The following is a 16,253-nucleotide window of genomic DNA, read 5'->3' on the forward strand; positions in this document are numbered from 1 at the left end:
AGGTCAGTGGAGAGGATGGAGCAGATTGGTGGGAAGGAAGATGGACACGTAGGACAGTTCACGAAGGTGGTGCTGAGTTGGAGGTTTGGATCTGGGATAAGGTGGGGGGAGGGGAGATGAGGAACTGGTGAAATTCACATTGATGCCATGTGGTTGGAGGGTCCTAAGGCAGAAGATGAGGTGTTCTTCCTCCAGGCGTCGGGTGGCTAGAACCTGGCGTTGGACGAGGCCCAGGACCTGCATGTCCTTGGCAGAGTGAGAGGGGGAGTTGAAGTGTTTGACCACAGGGCCGTGCCATGTGGGTGTCTTTGGGTCAGCCTGGACAAGATGGGCCAAATGGCCCACTTTACAGGTATGGTTCATATCCACCAGACAGAACAGGGTTGGGGGATGGAGTGGGGATGGTGATATTGGGCAGACAGGGGACTGAGCTTAACTTCTGACTGAAAGCTGGCAGCTCTTACCATCTTGGGGTCCTCCATTGAGTTTGTATACCTGGGCTCTCCGGAGTGAGGATTTGAAGCTACGACCATCTGACTCAGAAGTGAAAGTGCCAAAAAAAAAATTAGACATGTTTTGTGTGATTTAACAAGGTGTTAACCTACATAAAATGTCAAGTGATGACAGTGATTTCTAGCCTCCAAGGTGTAATAGTCTCTGTGACATCTTGCAAGCGTAAGGCTGGGTATTGTGTTAATATTCATAAAGGAGAAAGAGGAGCAGATTTTGTTTCACACGATGACTGGGAGTGCTTCAACATCACTTGACATCCTTTTGGAAACAGACTTCCTGTCACTCATTTACACAGACTGTTTCATCACACTGCTTTGATTGAGATGACTCAGATGATCTGAACTGTCTTTATTTAATTAAAAAATGAAAAAAAATCAGCAAAATGGAACAGAGAGTGAACTCAGGCAGTGTTATCCTTCAAGCCAATCCATCACTTTATTTATTCTGTAAAAGCTGCAGTCAGAGTGATGCCGGTGAGTGGGTGAGTGTTTGTATGTGCGTGTGTGGGTGTCTCATTACGTGAGTTTCCAACGAGTGATACTGTGTGTGTGGAGATTAAAGTGCAAAGGGTACATGCTGACTGCATAGACGTCTGAGGGAGGGTGGGCAGACAAGGACACGAGGTAAAAACAATGACTGCAGTTGCTGGAAACCAGACTCTGGATTAGTGGTGCTGGAAGAGCACAGCAGTTCAGGCAGCATCCGAGGAGCAGTAAAATCAACGTGTCGGGCAAAAGCCCTTTATTCCTGATGAAGAGCATTTGCCCGAAACGTTGATTTTACTGCTCCTCGGATGCTGCCTGAACTGCTGTGCTCTTCCAGCACCACTAATCCAGACAAGGACACTGACTATCAGAAGAAAGTAAATATATCAGGAGACATCACTTCTATGCAGTGTTCATACAACGTCTAGGCAAGTGTCATCGGAAACCAAAAGAGGCTTTCAAAATTCCTCTTCTTCCTTTTGTTTTTCCCCTCTCCTTCCTGCCCTGTCTCCACCCTGCCCTCCTTTCCACCTTCCCTCCTTTTTACCTTCCCTCCTTTCCAGCCCCTCTCCTTCCTTCCTTCTCCACATCTCTCCCTCCTTCCCTCTTTTCCACCTTCCTTTATTTCCACAACCGCTCCTTCCCTCCCTTTCTCGAATCCTCCTTTACACCTTCCTTCCTTCCCATACCCCCCCCCACGTTCCTTCCCTCCTACTCTCCATCCCTCGCTCTCTACGTTGCTCATTCTAGCCTTCCCTTCTCCTCTTCATCTCCCTCTCTCTCTCCTACCCTACCTCTCACCATCCCTCCATTCTTCTCACAGTCCTCCTTGTCTTTCCCTCTCTCCATCCCTTTCTCTTTCATTCAATCTCTCCTTCCCTCTGTATCCCGATGAATCGAATGTAATCAATGAGCTGCAGTGGGAATGCAGGTTCTGGTGCTGTTAAAACATCATAACCTTCCCTGGCCCATTCTGGTTAAGCTCACTGAACGGTTCCATCTTTACCCTCATTAGCTGGACATTCTGAGATGCTCTCTTAGGATAGGAGAGGTTGATTTACACATTTCTTTGTTAACCCTTTGAGATCCTGCTCACTCGGGACTTCAAGTCCTGCCTTGAAGTATAGCTCACTGAGAGAAGTAGCCCCTGTCTACCCCAGTATAGAGAATGGGAGAAAGAGAACAACCTGTAGCTGGGCTGCTCTGTCCTGGGCGGTGTATCCACAGGAACACTCTTTTCTGCTGCTTCCTTCTCTTTTCACCTCTCTGCTTTCCTCCCCTCCCCTTTCTCCCCGTCTTACCATTCCCTTCTCCCCTTCCCCTCCTCCCTCCACTCTATCTCATTCCTTCTCTCTATGCCTCTCCCCTCTCTCCTGCTGTTTTCACCCCTTCTGCCCTCACCCCTTTCTCTAGCCCCCCCCCCCCCCCCAGCTTCTCTCCCCTCACATATCTTTCCCTATCTCTCTGGTTCTGCTTTGCTTTGTCCTCCCCCTCCCCTCTCTTCTATCCTCCAGCCCCTCTCCTTTCCAAATCTCCTTCCCCTCCTCTCCTCTTCTTTCCCAATTCCTACCAAACTCTTGGTCCAGTACATCTCCTCACCTGCCAGTGATACCTCGGAAGAGAAGGATGGAAGGGTTTAAATTTTCACACTGTGGCTTCATGTCTGATGTCATGGTCATTAGCTCCTCATTTCACATGTTCCTATCTTCCAGTAATATTCTGACCTTTTCAGTGTTAACTGCATCATTTGAGTGCAACTTGTAAGAGGCTGTGTAACTACAGAGAGCAATGATTCACTGATATTCACTTTAGAAGCTGTTTGTATCTGTGCTGAGGAAGGTACAAAGGCTACTCTTTAACAGAAGTAAAGTGAAAGGAAGTGAGTGGGGGGAACATTGACCAGATTTGGTATTGGGCCAGCTGCCAGGGTCTGAATCTCTGATTTTAATCTCTCTGGTGAGACAGCCTTCAGTGCTAAGCCATGGAATTCCCTTCTTCAGTCACTCAGAATCTCGCTGTTTATTTAAAGCATTCTTTAAAACTCTCATTCTTTGCCCAAGTCTGCCGTCACTTCCGCTAACACCACCTGATGTGCCTTGGTGGTCTGATTCATTCTGTGGATGATTTTGTGAAGGCGTATCTTATTTCTCGTACATGGGTTGGTACACCAGCACTTTAGCCCATCCCTAGTTGCTCTTTAGTCTTGCCACGTCATTTGAGATAGTAGTGACGGGGATAGGGTCGAGGAGTGGGATGCTGTTTGAAAAACACAGCAAGTCCTGAAGAAGGGTTACACCTGAAACATTGACTTCTCCACCTCCTGCCTGGCTTGCTGTGTTCTTCCAGCCTCCTGCCTTGTCTATTTTGGATTTCAGCATTTTTTTTTGTCTCATTCAAAAGGTTGGTGTGACTGAATGGGATGAATGGCCTATTTCTGCATTGTAGGGATTCTGTGATTAAGAGTTACACATGTTGCTGTGGGTTTTGAGTCACATGTATGCCAGGTTCCGCAGATTTCCTTCCTCGAAGGACATTAGTGAACCAGACGGGTTTTTATGGCAATCAAAAATGGTTTTGCTTCTAATTCCAGATTGAATTTAATATTAAATTCAAATTGCAGCATGGATAGATTCACAGCTGAGTTACTGGATTGCTAGCCCAGTGAAAATCCCAGTGCACTACCATCTCACCATTTGTTGTACATAAAGCTTTAGAAGATGACTCTGTTGCTTCTCAGCAAAAATGGAATTCCAAACTTCTCCCATCACTTCCAGGCTCTTTGTTTGGAATTATAACCTTGGCTATCTCTAAGCTCACTGTCCAATTACTGGGTGTGAGCAATCTCCTGCAAGTGTCTGGCCAATCAGAGGGCTGACAGCGCTGCCATCACAGCACCACCTGCAGGAGAAGCCGGTGCTTTTCGGGAAGGTTGGAGATCCCCTGGGCGTGGGCCAGGAGAACTTTAAGACAAAATATCAGTGACTCGGATGGGGATCTCATTATAGGGGCTGTTGATTGGGGTTAAAGGGAGTGCCTGCCCTCCTCACAGAGGCCCATTGAGTGCCTTGCATCACCACCCCCAGCACCCAAAACATAAGCTGTTGCATTAGGCTCCATTGTGATGAGAGTGGGTAAGCTGGTCCTCTGAATGAACAGGACCATATATTAGAGACTGATCTTCCTCTCGTCTTCCATCCTGACAAGCTCTTTACCCCCCCCCCCCACCATTGCCACTTCCCACCCTCAGTTGAAACATGTGGTGCTGGAAAAACACAGCAGGCCAGGCAGCATCCGAGGAGCAGAAGAATCGACGTTTCGGGCATAAGCCCTTCTTCAGGGCCAGGGGGTCTCCAACCTTCCTGAAGAAGAGTTTATACCCGAAACGTCGATTCTCCTGCTCCTGGGATGCTGCATGACCTGCTGTGCTTTTCCAGCACCACATTTTTCAACTCTGGTCTCTGGCATCTGCAGTCCTCACTACCTCCCACCCTCAGCCCTGTATCTAAGCCACCTCACACCATCCATCTCACCTGCCACTCATGTCGTAGAGCAATGGGGGGGCTGCTTGCCACCAGAAAATTGTATTAATGTGGGTGTCACCACAAGATTGGTGTTTGTTGCCCATCCCTCATTGCCGTTGAGATGTTTGTGGTGAACCATGGCTGACCTTGTGTTTGTAGCTAGCTGTTGGATTTTGCCAGAGGTTACAATGGCCACCATACGTACTGCTGGTATCTTAGACCATGCAGTAGAGGAGACGTATGAGGAAGACCTCAGGAGGGCTGACAAAATCAAAAGTGTAAAACTCTACCCCAGCACGCGTGAGCCTGGCCCGTGGTCTTGATGGAGCTGCGGGAGAGTTGGACTTCTGGGGCCTTTATACTACATGATCTCATTGTGGATGTAGGTTTGCTCGCTGAGCTGGAAGGTTTGTTTTCAGATGTTTCGTCACCATACTAGGCAACATCTTCAGTGAGCCTCTGGACAAAGAATTGCTCACTGAAGGCTCACTGAAGATGTTACCTAGTATGGTGATGAAACATCGAAGATGAACCTTCCAATTCAACGAGCAAACCTACATCCAGAACCTAAACCTGAGCTACAAATCTTCTCAAAACTCACTCATGATCTCATTAGACATGGAAAAAACCCTCTACAACATTTTAAAGGCATTTGGACAATTATGTAGATAGGAAAGTTTTAGAAGGATATGGGTCAAGTGCAGGGAAATGGGGTTAGCATGGATGGACATTTTGGTCGGCATGGACCAGTGTGGGCCGAAGGGTCTTCTCTGTGCTGTAGGACTCTATGACTCTATCATGGATTATCTCTGCCCTCCCTCCCCTCCCCTACCTCAAGGGTACATCAGAAGCAAAACTCTTTTATTCAGGAGAGTTTAGAAAATGAGGCAATCTCAATATTGAAAAATGCAAAACTACCCAAGGGCTTGACTGGATCCGTGTTGAGTGGCTACGTTCTCTCTGCCTGGAGGGTCCAAACCCAGGGACCCATAACCTCGGGATAAGCAGTCAGCCATGTAGGCCTGAGACCTTCTGAAATTTCTTCGATCAGATGGTGTGGACCTCTGGAATGCCCTGCCCCTGATGACCATGGATGTTCTGTCATTGGACTCAATTATCAATTGATTCATTGAATCAAGACAGAGATGAAGAGATCTTGGAAACTGAAGGAGTCATGAGATTTGCGAGAGTGCAAGTACATGGAGTCTCAGCCAATGAAAGACAAATCTTCAAATTGATGCTTTTTGCTAAGAGAGAGGACCAACACTTGGAGTGAGCTGTTCAGTCAAGTAACAGAGGCTATAATCCTGGATTGGTTGTCTGAATGGATCACCACCTCTTTGTTTCTCTGTCATGGCGTTGGTTGTACAAGTATCCCGTGACTAAGTAATGTGCCATGTTGGTGATTGACACTGATAGTTGGCTGCATTGCCAATTGTAGAGGGTGAAGTTTCTACAATCTGGGACCAGGTTTCATCTGGACAGACCTGTGACTGCCAGGGTTCTCTGTTGCTTTTGCCCCATTTTCCTCATGCTTTTGGAAGCATTGGGCAGTTAGGTAAATCTGCCAGGGCAAGAGACAAATCACTTAATGTTATCAGATCACGGGTTCACACTTGACTTCTATAACCAAGGCAATGACTCCTCAGTTGTGTTTCAAAACCAAATAATGATTTTTATTTTGGAAAACTCAGCCCAGTGATGAGGTCAATAGAATTAATTCCCTCCTATAATATATATTTCTTGTCATGATAGTGTGAAAAATGTAATAGTTATTTCCCTGACATGTAATTTTTCAACAGGCCATTTGGCCCAATGACTCTGTGCTACACTCTATAAGTACCTTGTCCCATTCCCTTTTGTCCCATCCTATCAACATGTCCTTCTATTCCTTTCTCCCTCTTGTCTATCTAGCTTATATGCATTAGTTAACAATAATTGGTATTTACCTTAATTGATGACTCTATATCAATCCAAAGTTTTTTTCAGTATCTCATCAATAATTATTATTTATCCTTGTATTTGCTCATCCTTGTGTGTATGTTTCTACTCCCCAGTTTCCGCTGGTAATGACATCGAAAGACCATTAGAGAAAGGAATAGGCCATGTAACCCCTTGACTTTGCTCTGCTATTCAATAGGATCACGGCTGATCCAACGTTCTTCACATCCACTTTCCTGCCCATTCCCCTTAACCCCTTGATTCCCCGACTGATCCAGAATCCATCGATCTCAGCCTTAAATATATACAAGGATACTACCCCCCCACAGCTGTCTGTGACAAGGGGTTGCAAAGACTCTCAATCCCATGAAAGAAGACATTCCTCCTCATCTCAGTTTTAAATTGGCACCCCGTTATTCTGAAACAGTTCTTGTCTGAGACTCTATTAGAAACCTCCTCTCAGCCTTTACCCTGTCAAGTCATTTAAGACTCCTATAGGTTTGATGATGCAGGGCTTACTGTCATTGACGTGGTGCCACTTTTGGCATTTTTGCATGTGTTTGGGTAAACCTGACGCTAATGCATTATGGATGCCACAAACACTTGTTAAACCTCATCACGAAACCTGGTTCTGCACTGCTGGGAGTGTTTAGATTTAGGTTTTAAATGCGGCTTTGTGCAGGTTGTGAAACAAACTTCCGGCTCACACCTGTTTGAGTAAACTGGATCACGATGAAAGGGTGCTCATTGATTGACCACTAGTTTATTTGTCGATTTTGCTAACTATGAGCAAGGAACAAGAGCAGACCAGGCAGCACCCCAAGCCTATGCTACCGTTCGTGGAGATGTGGTCTGATCTGATTTTCATCTCAACTTTACATTTCTGCAGATCCTCAATAAATCTGTCATTCCCTTCGGTGTTACATACCTTACCAGGTTCCAATAATGGTGTGGTTATCTTTCTGATCTAGTGTCCACTCATGGGTCTAGACTAGTAATTGAGTCATAGAGCTGTACAGCACTGAGACAGACCCTTCAGTCCAACTCGTCCATGCCGATCAGATATTCTAAATTAATCTAGTCCCATTTACCAACATTTAGCCCATATCCCTCTAAACCCTTCCTATTCATGTACCCACCCAGATGCCTTTTAAATGCTGTAATTGTACCAGCCTCCACCACTTCCTCTGGCAGCCAGTTCTATGCACACACCAGTGTCTGCGTGAAAAAGTTACGCCTTAGGTCCCTTTTATATCTTTCCCCTCTTACCTTAAACCAATGCTGTCTACATTTGGATTCCGGATCAGTGGTGCTGGAAGAGCACAGCAGTTCAGGCAGCATCCAAAGTGCAGCGAAATCGACATTTCGGGCAAAAGCCTTTCATCAGGAATACCCGAAGCGTCGATTTCGCTGCATTTTGGATGCTGCCTGAACTGCTGTGCTCTTCCAGCACCACTGATCCAGAATCTGGTTTCCAGCATCTGCAGCCATTGTTTTTACCTATGTTTGGATTCCCTCAGCCTTGGGAAGTGACCTTGGTTATTTGCCCTAGCCATGCCCCTCGTGGTTTTATAAACTTCTATAAGGCCACCCCATAGCCTCTGACGTGCTAGGGAAAACAGCCCCGGCCCATTCAGCCTCTCCCTATACCTCAAATCCTCCAACCGCAGCAACATGCTTGTAAATTCTATCTGTAAATCTTGCAAGTTTAACAACATCTTTCCCATAGCAGGGATGTGCAGTGAACATGACTTCCATTCCTACTCTGGTTGGATTGAATTCAGTTCAAAAACATAGTTGGAGACCATGAAGCTCTGGACTGATGTTATCAACAAAACAGGAAGGAAACGTGCCAAGCTGACCCATGTGGGTCCTATGTGACTCCAGTCCCTTGCCAATATGGTTGATTCTGCCCCGGAAGTGCCAACTCACGTTATAATGTCTATGATTTAAGAGGGTTCTCCACCACCCCAGGGTAACAGGAGACTAGCCTCATCAACAACACCATGTCATAGAAGGATACAGCGCAGCACAGGCCCTTCGGCCCTCGATGTTGCGCCGACCGAATCCTACCTAACCTATACTAGCCCAATAACTTCCAAATGCCTATCCAATGCCCACTTAAATGACCATAAAGAAGGAGAGTTCACCACTGATACGGGCAGGGCATTCCATGAACTCACAACCCGCTGTGTGAAGAATCTACCCCTAACATCTGTCCTATACCTACCACCCCTTAATTTAAAGCTATGTCCCCTAGTAACACCTGACTCCATTAGCTGTAAAAGGTTCTTAGTATCTACCCTATCTAAACCCCTAATCATCTTATACACTTCTATCAGATCTCCCCTAAACCTTCTCTTCTCCAATGAGAACAGCCCCAAGTGCCTCAGCCTTTCCTCATAAGATTTTCCTACCATTCCAGGCAACATCCTGGTAAACCTCCTCTGCACTCGTTCTAAAGCTTCCACATCCTTCCTATAGTATGGCGACCAAAACTGCACACAATACTCCAGATGAGGCCGCACCAGAGTCTTATACAACTGCAACATGACCGCAGGACTCCGGAACTCAATTCCTCTGCCAATAAAGCCCAGTGCTCCATATGCCTTCCTCACAGCACTATTTACCTGGGTGGCAACTTTCAGAGATCTGTGTACATGGACACCAAGATCCCTCTGCTCATCCACACTACCAAGTAGCCTACCATTAGCCCAGTAATCCATCTTCTTGTTATTCCTACCAAAGTGAACGACTTCGCACTTAGCTACATTGAATTCCATTTGCCACATTTCCGCCCAGCTCTGCAACTTATCTATATCTCGCTGTAACCTACCACTTCCTTCCTCACTATCCACAACTCCACCGACTTTTGTGTCATCCGCAAACTTGCTTACCCAGCTTTCAAGTCCTTCCTCTAGATCATTTATAAAGATAACAAAAAGCAATGGTCCCAAAACAGATCCTTGTGGTACACCGCTAGTAACTGCGCTCCAAGATGAACATAATCCATCAACTACTACCCTCTGTCTCCTTCCAGCCAGCCAATTCCTAATCCAAACCTCTAATGTATCCTCAATGCCATACCTCCGAAGTTTTAGCATTAGCCTACCATGGGGAACCTTATCGAACGCCTTACTAAAATCCATATACACAACATCTACTGCTTTACCCTCATCCACTTCCTTGGTCACCTTCTCAAAGAACTCAATAAGGTTTGTGAGGCACGACCTGCCCTTCACAAAACCATGCTGGCTATCCCTGATCACGTTATTCCTACCCAGATGTTCATAAATCTTATCCCTTACCATTCTCTCTAAGACTTTGCCCACCACTGAAGTCAGACTCACTGGCCTATAGTTACTCGGGCTATCCCTACTCCCTTTCTTGAACAATGGGACCACATTCGCTATCCTCCAGTCCTCTGGTACTATTCCCGTTGACAACGACGACATAAAAATCCAGGCCAATGGCTCTGCTATCTCCTCCCTAGCTTCCCATAGGATCCTGGGGTAAATGCCATCTGGCCCAGGAGACTTATCTATATTCATCCTTTCCAATATTCCCAAAACCTCTTCCCTGCATATTTCCAGGGCATCCATTCTAATTAATTGTGATTCCATATTCACATCAGCAACAGTGTCCTGTTCCTGAGTGAATACTGATGAAAAGTACTGATTTAATGTCTCTCCAATCTCCTCCGCCTCCACACACAACTTCCCACTACTATCCTTGACTGGACCGATACCTACCCTAGTCATCCTTTTATTCTTGACATACCTATAGAAAGCCTTTGGGTTTTCCCTAATCCTACCAGCTAAAGACTTTTCATGTCCCCTTCTCGCTTCTCTTAGCTCCCTCTTTAGCTCCTTCCTGGCTACCTTATAACTCTCAATCGCCCCTACTGAACCTTCACGCCTCATCTTTACATATGCCGCCTTCTTCCCTTTCACAAGGGACTCCAATTCCTTACTAAACCACGGCTGCCTCACAAGGCCCTTTACACCATGCCTGACTGGTACATACCTATCGAGGACACGCAGTAGCTGCTCCTTGAACAATCCCCACATCTCATTAGTGTTCTTCTCTTGAAGCCTGTTTTTCCAATCCACACATCCTAAGTCATGCCTCACTGCATCATAATTTCCCTGCCCCCAGCTATAGCTCTTGCCCTGCGGTGCACGATTATCCCTCTCCATCACTAAAGTAAAAGTCACCGAGTTGTGGTCACTGTCCCCGAAGTGCTCACCTACCTCCAAGTCTAACACCTGGCCTGGTTCATTACCTAGAACCAAATCCAATATAGCCTCCCCTCTTGTTGGCCTGTCGACATATTGTGTCAGGAAACCATCCTGCACACATTGTACAAACACCGACCCATCTAATGAACTCGAGCTATAGCTCTCCCAGTCAATATCTGGGAAGTTAAAGTCCCCCATAACAACCACCCTGCTACCTTCACTCTTTTCCTGAATCATCCTCGCAATATTATCCTCTACTTCTCTAGGACTATTAGGAGGCTATTATGTCGTGAGATTTAATCTGATATGTTAGGACAAAAAGTCAGTTGTCTTGAATTGTGTGTAGATTCTGGATCAGTGGTGCTGGAAGAGCACAGCAGTTCAGGCAGCATCCAATGAGCAGCGAAAGTGATGCCCGAAACGTTGATTTCGCTGCTCGTTGGATGCTGCCTGAACTGCTGTGCTCTTCCAGCACCACTGATCCAGAATCTGGTTTCCAGCATCTGCAGTCATTGTTTTTACCTTGAATTGTGTGCACTTTAAGTGTTCTGAAATATACTGACTGCCTCGCTGATGAAGGGCTTTTGCCCAAAACATCGATTTTCCTGCTCCTCGGATGCTGACTGACCGGCTGTGCTATTCCAGCACCACTCTAATCTAAACTCTGATTTCCAGCATCTGCAGTCCTCACTTTTGCCTAGTACAGAAAACAGGACAGGTTAGAGCAACAGCACTCCAGCTGCTGTGAAATGAGAACGGAAACAGTCAGAAATGCTCAGCAGTTCAAGGACCTTTCATCCAAACTCCAGTGTTCACTGATTATTAAGTATTTTTCTTTGCATTTCTCTGATCCCATTATGTGGAGCAGTCCCTCCCTCTCAGCCTATCACTTTGGGTTCAAGTCCGTCCTGGGGCATGATGACCAAGAAAGCTGGGTTCATCAGGTGCCTGGGGAACCCAATTTTCAGCTTATTAATCCTTTCACTAAAACCTCTGACATGCACCAAGAGCTAGAGAGAGACACCAGGTCAGCTGTGCTTGATCTACAGTGATAACCAGTGATCCACCTCCAAACAGACCCCACCACCAGGGATAGATTTCCCTCCCCTCCCCTCCCCTATCAGCGTTCTGAAAAGACCACTCCCTCCGTGACTCCCTCGTCAGGTCCATACCCCCCACCAACCCAACCTCCACTCCCGCCACCTTCCCTTGCAACCGCAAGAAATGCAAAACGTGCGCCCACACCTCCCCCCTTAATTCCCTCCAAGGCTCCAATGGATCCTTCCATATCCGCCACAAATTCACCTGCACCTCCACACACATCATTTACTGCATCCGCTGCACCCGATGTGGCCGCCTCTATATTGGGGAGACAGACCGCCTACTTGCGGAACGTTTCAGAGAACACCTCTGGGACACCCGGACCAACCAACCCAACCACCCCGTGGCTCAACACTTCAACTCCCCCTCCCACTCCACCAAGGACATGCAGGTCCTTGGACTCCTCCATCGCCAGACCATAACAACATGACGGTTGGAGGAAGAGCGCCTCATCTTCCGCCTAGGAACCCTCCAACCACAAGGGATGAACTCAGATTTCTCCAGTTTCCTCATTTCCCCTCCCCCCACCTTGTCTCAGTCAAATCCCTCGAACTCAGTATCACCTTCCTAACCTGCAATCTTCTTCCTGACCTCTCCGCCCCCACCCCACTCTGGCCTATCACCCTCACCTTGACCTCCTTCCACCTATCACATCTCCAATGCCCCTCCCCCAAGTCCCTCCTCCCTATCTTTTATCTTAGCCTGCCTGGCACACTCTCCTCATTCCTGAAGAAGGGCTCATGCCCGAAACGTCGATTCTCCTGTTCCTTGGATGCTGCCTGATCTGCTGCGCTTTTCCAGCAACACATTTTCAGCTCTGATCTCCAGCATCTGCAGTCCTCACTTTCTCCTACAGTGATGACCACTCAAGTTCTAGCCTCTGGATTAACATGAGTGGTAGAAGTTGCTCCAGGAGTAGATCACAGGCAAGAACATACTCAATGTGTCTTTGAATGTGGGAAATCTTCCAAGTGTGACAACCCTTCTCTGGGCAGAGCATTGTCATTTTTAGCATAAGACCATAGACATAGGAACAGAGGTAGACCATTCAACCCACTGACACTACTGTGCCATTCCGTGAGATCACAGCTCATTTGATAATCGTCTGATCCTTTTTCCTTTTTTTTGTGTTGGCCAGCATTTATTGCCCATCCCTATTGCCCAGAGGGCAGTTAAGAATTAACCACATTTTGATCAGAGTGTGGCAGTTTCCTTCCCTAAAGAGAATTAGCGAACCAGATGGGTTTTTCCAACAATCAATAATGGATTCATGATCAACATTAGACTCTTAATGACGGATATTTTCTAGTGAATTCAAATTCCGCTGTGGCAGAAATTGAACTGGGTCCCCAGAACATTACTTGGCTCTTTGGATTAATAGTCTAGCAATTATACCACTAAGCCATCACCTCTGCCTGGCTCCATAAATCTCCTGTAACCCCATGATGATTAGAAATCTGCCTCAGCTTTTAATATACTTAATGACCCAGCCTCAATCTTATCTTTGTGCCAAAGAATTCCACAGATTCACAATCCTCAGAGAAAAAAGATCCTCCTCATTTCTGTCAGAAATGTCCTCATTTTGAGGTTCTGCCCTGTGGTCCCAGACTCTCCCACATTCCCACCGTCTCTCCATACCTACCCTATCAAAATACCAAAGACTTTCAATAAGGTCACTGCTCATTCCTCTAAACTCCAATGAATGCAAACCCAATCGATTCAACTCTTCCCCATAAGAAAATATCCCACACAGCTAGTTCATCCCAGTGAAGTTTCTCTGGCCTGCCTCAAATGCCACTTGCGAGTCACAGAGCTGTACAGCATGGAAACAGACCCTTCAGTACAACTCGTCAATGTCAAGCAGATCTCTGAAATTAATCTAGTCCCATTTGCCAGCATTTGGCCCATATCCCTCTAAACCCTTCCAATTCATGTACATATACAGATGCTTTTTAAATGCTGTAATTGTGCCAGTCTCCACCACTTCCTCCAGTAGCTCATTCTGTACATGCCCCACCCTCTACTTGAGACAGTTACCCCTTAGGTCGCTTTTATATCTTTCCCCTCTCACCCTAAACCTATGTCCTTTAGTTGTGGACTCCACACACAGGGAAAAGACCTTGGCTATTTACCCTATCCATGTCCCTCATGATTTTATAAATCTCTCTAAGATGACCCCTCAGCCTCTGACACTCCAGATTATATACGTCCTTTTATGTAAGGACCAGAAATGTTCACAGTATTCCAGGTGTGGTCTGACTCATGCCTTATACAGACCTTGATAATTTGATACTCTGTCTCTTTGAAATAAAGGCCAACATTCCATTTACTGTCCCTATTACCCGCTGAAGTTGGATGTGATTCATGCACGGGGATCCATAAATCCATGCAGTCTGTAGCTTTCTACAGTCTTTCCCCATTTAAATAGTATTCAGCTCTTCTCTGCTTCAAAGTGCATAGCCTCACACTTTTCCATGTGATATTTAATCTGACAAGCTGTTGCCCACTCACTTAACCTGATGGTATCCCACTGTAGACTCTTTGTGCCATCCTTGCTGTTTGCCTTCCCAGCTTTTTCTGTGTCATCCACAGACTTGACAATTGCATATTCACTGTCTTCATCCAAGTCATTAATACAAATTGTAAATGGTTGTGGTTGCAACACTGGGGAACCCTGTGGCACTACACTAATTACTGAGTGCATCCTTCATCTGTTGTACATGTATGTAGTAACCCGAACCCTATAGGTGTGTGTCCCTCTGTATGTGTGTCTCTGTCTATGTATTTCCCTGTATGTGTATGTCTATGTGTGTGTGTTTCCCTGTGCGTGTGTGTATTTCCACATGGGTGGGTGTGCTTCCCTGTGAATGTGTGTTTCCCTGTATGTGTTCCTCTCTGTATGTGTATGTCTGTGTTGGTGTGTTTCCCTGTATGTGTATGTTCCCCTGTATGTGTGTTTCCCTGTGGGTGTGTGTGTGTTTTCCTGCATTTATGTCTGTCTGTGTTTCTCTCTGTATGTGTATCTGTGTTGGTGTGTTTCCCTGTATGTGTATGTCTGTGTTGGTGTGTTTCTCTCTGTATGTGTATGTGTGTGTTGGTGTGTTTCTCTCTGTATGTGTATGTCTGTGTTGGTGTGTTTCCCTGTATGTGTATGTCTGTGTTGGTGTGTTTCCCTGTATGTGTATGTTCCCCTGTATGTGTGTTTCCCTGTGGGTGTGTGTGTGTTTCCCTGTATGTGTATGTCTGTGTTGGTGTGTTTCCCTGTATGTGTATGTCTGTGTTGGTGTGTTTCTCTCTGTATGTGTATGTGTGTGTTGGTGTGTTTCTCTCTGTATGTGTATGTCTGTGTTGGTGTGTTTCCCTGTATGTGTATGTCTGTGTTGGTGTGTTTCTCTCTGTATGTGTATGTGTGTGTTGGTGTGTTTCCCTGTATGTGTATGTCTGTGTTGGTGTGTTTCCCTGTATGTGTATGTTCCCCTGTATGTGTGTTTCCCTGTGGGTGTGTGTGTGTTTCCCTGTATGTGTATGTCTGTGTTGGTGTGTTTCCCTGTATGTGTATGTGTCTATGTGTGATGAAGTGAGAAAAGACTGTCAATATTGGGTACGCTGACATTTGAGAAAAATCTGTTGAACCACCCCACTCCGCCCCCTCCCCCCCATACTTCCCACCTCTCCAATGGAGGACCATCCACACCTCATCCACCCAGGTGGGTCTGTGGCACGATACCCTCACCAGGTAATGGTGACCCCCGGACACAGGGAAAGCTGCTTCCTGGTAGGTCTAACCGGACACTTCTGGGGTGGGGAGTGATTCTCGCCTCCCTCTGACTGTTAACTGGGTAACAACTCCTGATTATTATTATTATTATTCTTGAATGATTGCCAATCCCTGGAGAAAGAGGAACAGAGAAATGGAGATTGAGAGGCGCACGTGGATGTATAATGTGACCAGGGTTTGTGTTTGTTCCGCTCCTCCTCTCTCTCTCTCTCTCTCTGTTCATCTTTTTCCCCCGCCCCTCTCTTCCGGAACAGTGAGCTCCAGCTCTATATAAAGCCGGTGGAGGCTCTGGCATTGAATCACTGCAAGCTGATAGTGGAATAGTTCTGACTACTGCAAGCAATCGGAGGTCGGGAGATATCAGCAGCTTCTGTGCATTTCGCCCCAGAGAATAGGAGAAGGAATTATTTCTTGTAGATTGTAAAATGGTGCACTATTCCATTGTCATTGTATTCGGCAGGAGGCTGAGTCAAAGACCTTCACTAGAAGAACTGGAACAGAGGAACATCTTAAGATGTAAGTAACATGCAGTTTGTTCTCTCTCTCTCTCTCTCTCGCTTCTTTAGACTGTGAGAATGGAATGGATAAGAGTGATGGGGCTGTGCAAACATCAGCCATCCCCTCCCCTCCCTCACCCCGAGAACTGCAGCGGAATTTCTGCACCAGGACAGAT

General features: G+C 46.4%; 1 protein-coding gene across 2 annotated transcripts in view; it reads left to right on the forward strand.

Annotated features, from left to right (window-relative positions):
• Window positions 1-16,253, forward strand: part of phactr2 (phosphatase and actin regulator 2) — a 138,909-nt gene that overhangs the window by 112,620 nt on the left and 10,036 nt on the right. For both annotated transcript variants that reach the window (XM_060831208.1, XM_060831207.1), the window contains exon 9: window positions 16,041-16,096. In XM_060831208.1, coding sequence (XP_060687191.1) covers window positions 16,041-16,096 — 56 coding nt within the window. The remainder of the gene's footprint in view (window positions 1-16,040; window positions 16,097-16,253) is intronic.

This window comes from Hemiscyllium ocellatum, chromosome 10 (assembly GCF_020745735.1).
Source record: "Hemiscyllium ocellatum isolate sHemOce1 chromosome 10, sHemOce1.pat.X.cur, whole genome shotgun sequence".
NCBI lineage: Eukaryota > Metazoa > Chordata > Chondrichthyes > Orectolobiformes > Hemiscylliidae > Hemiscyllium > Hemiscyllium ocellatum.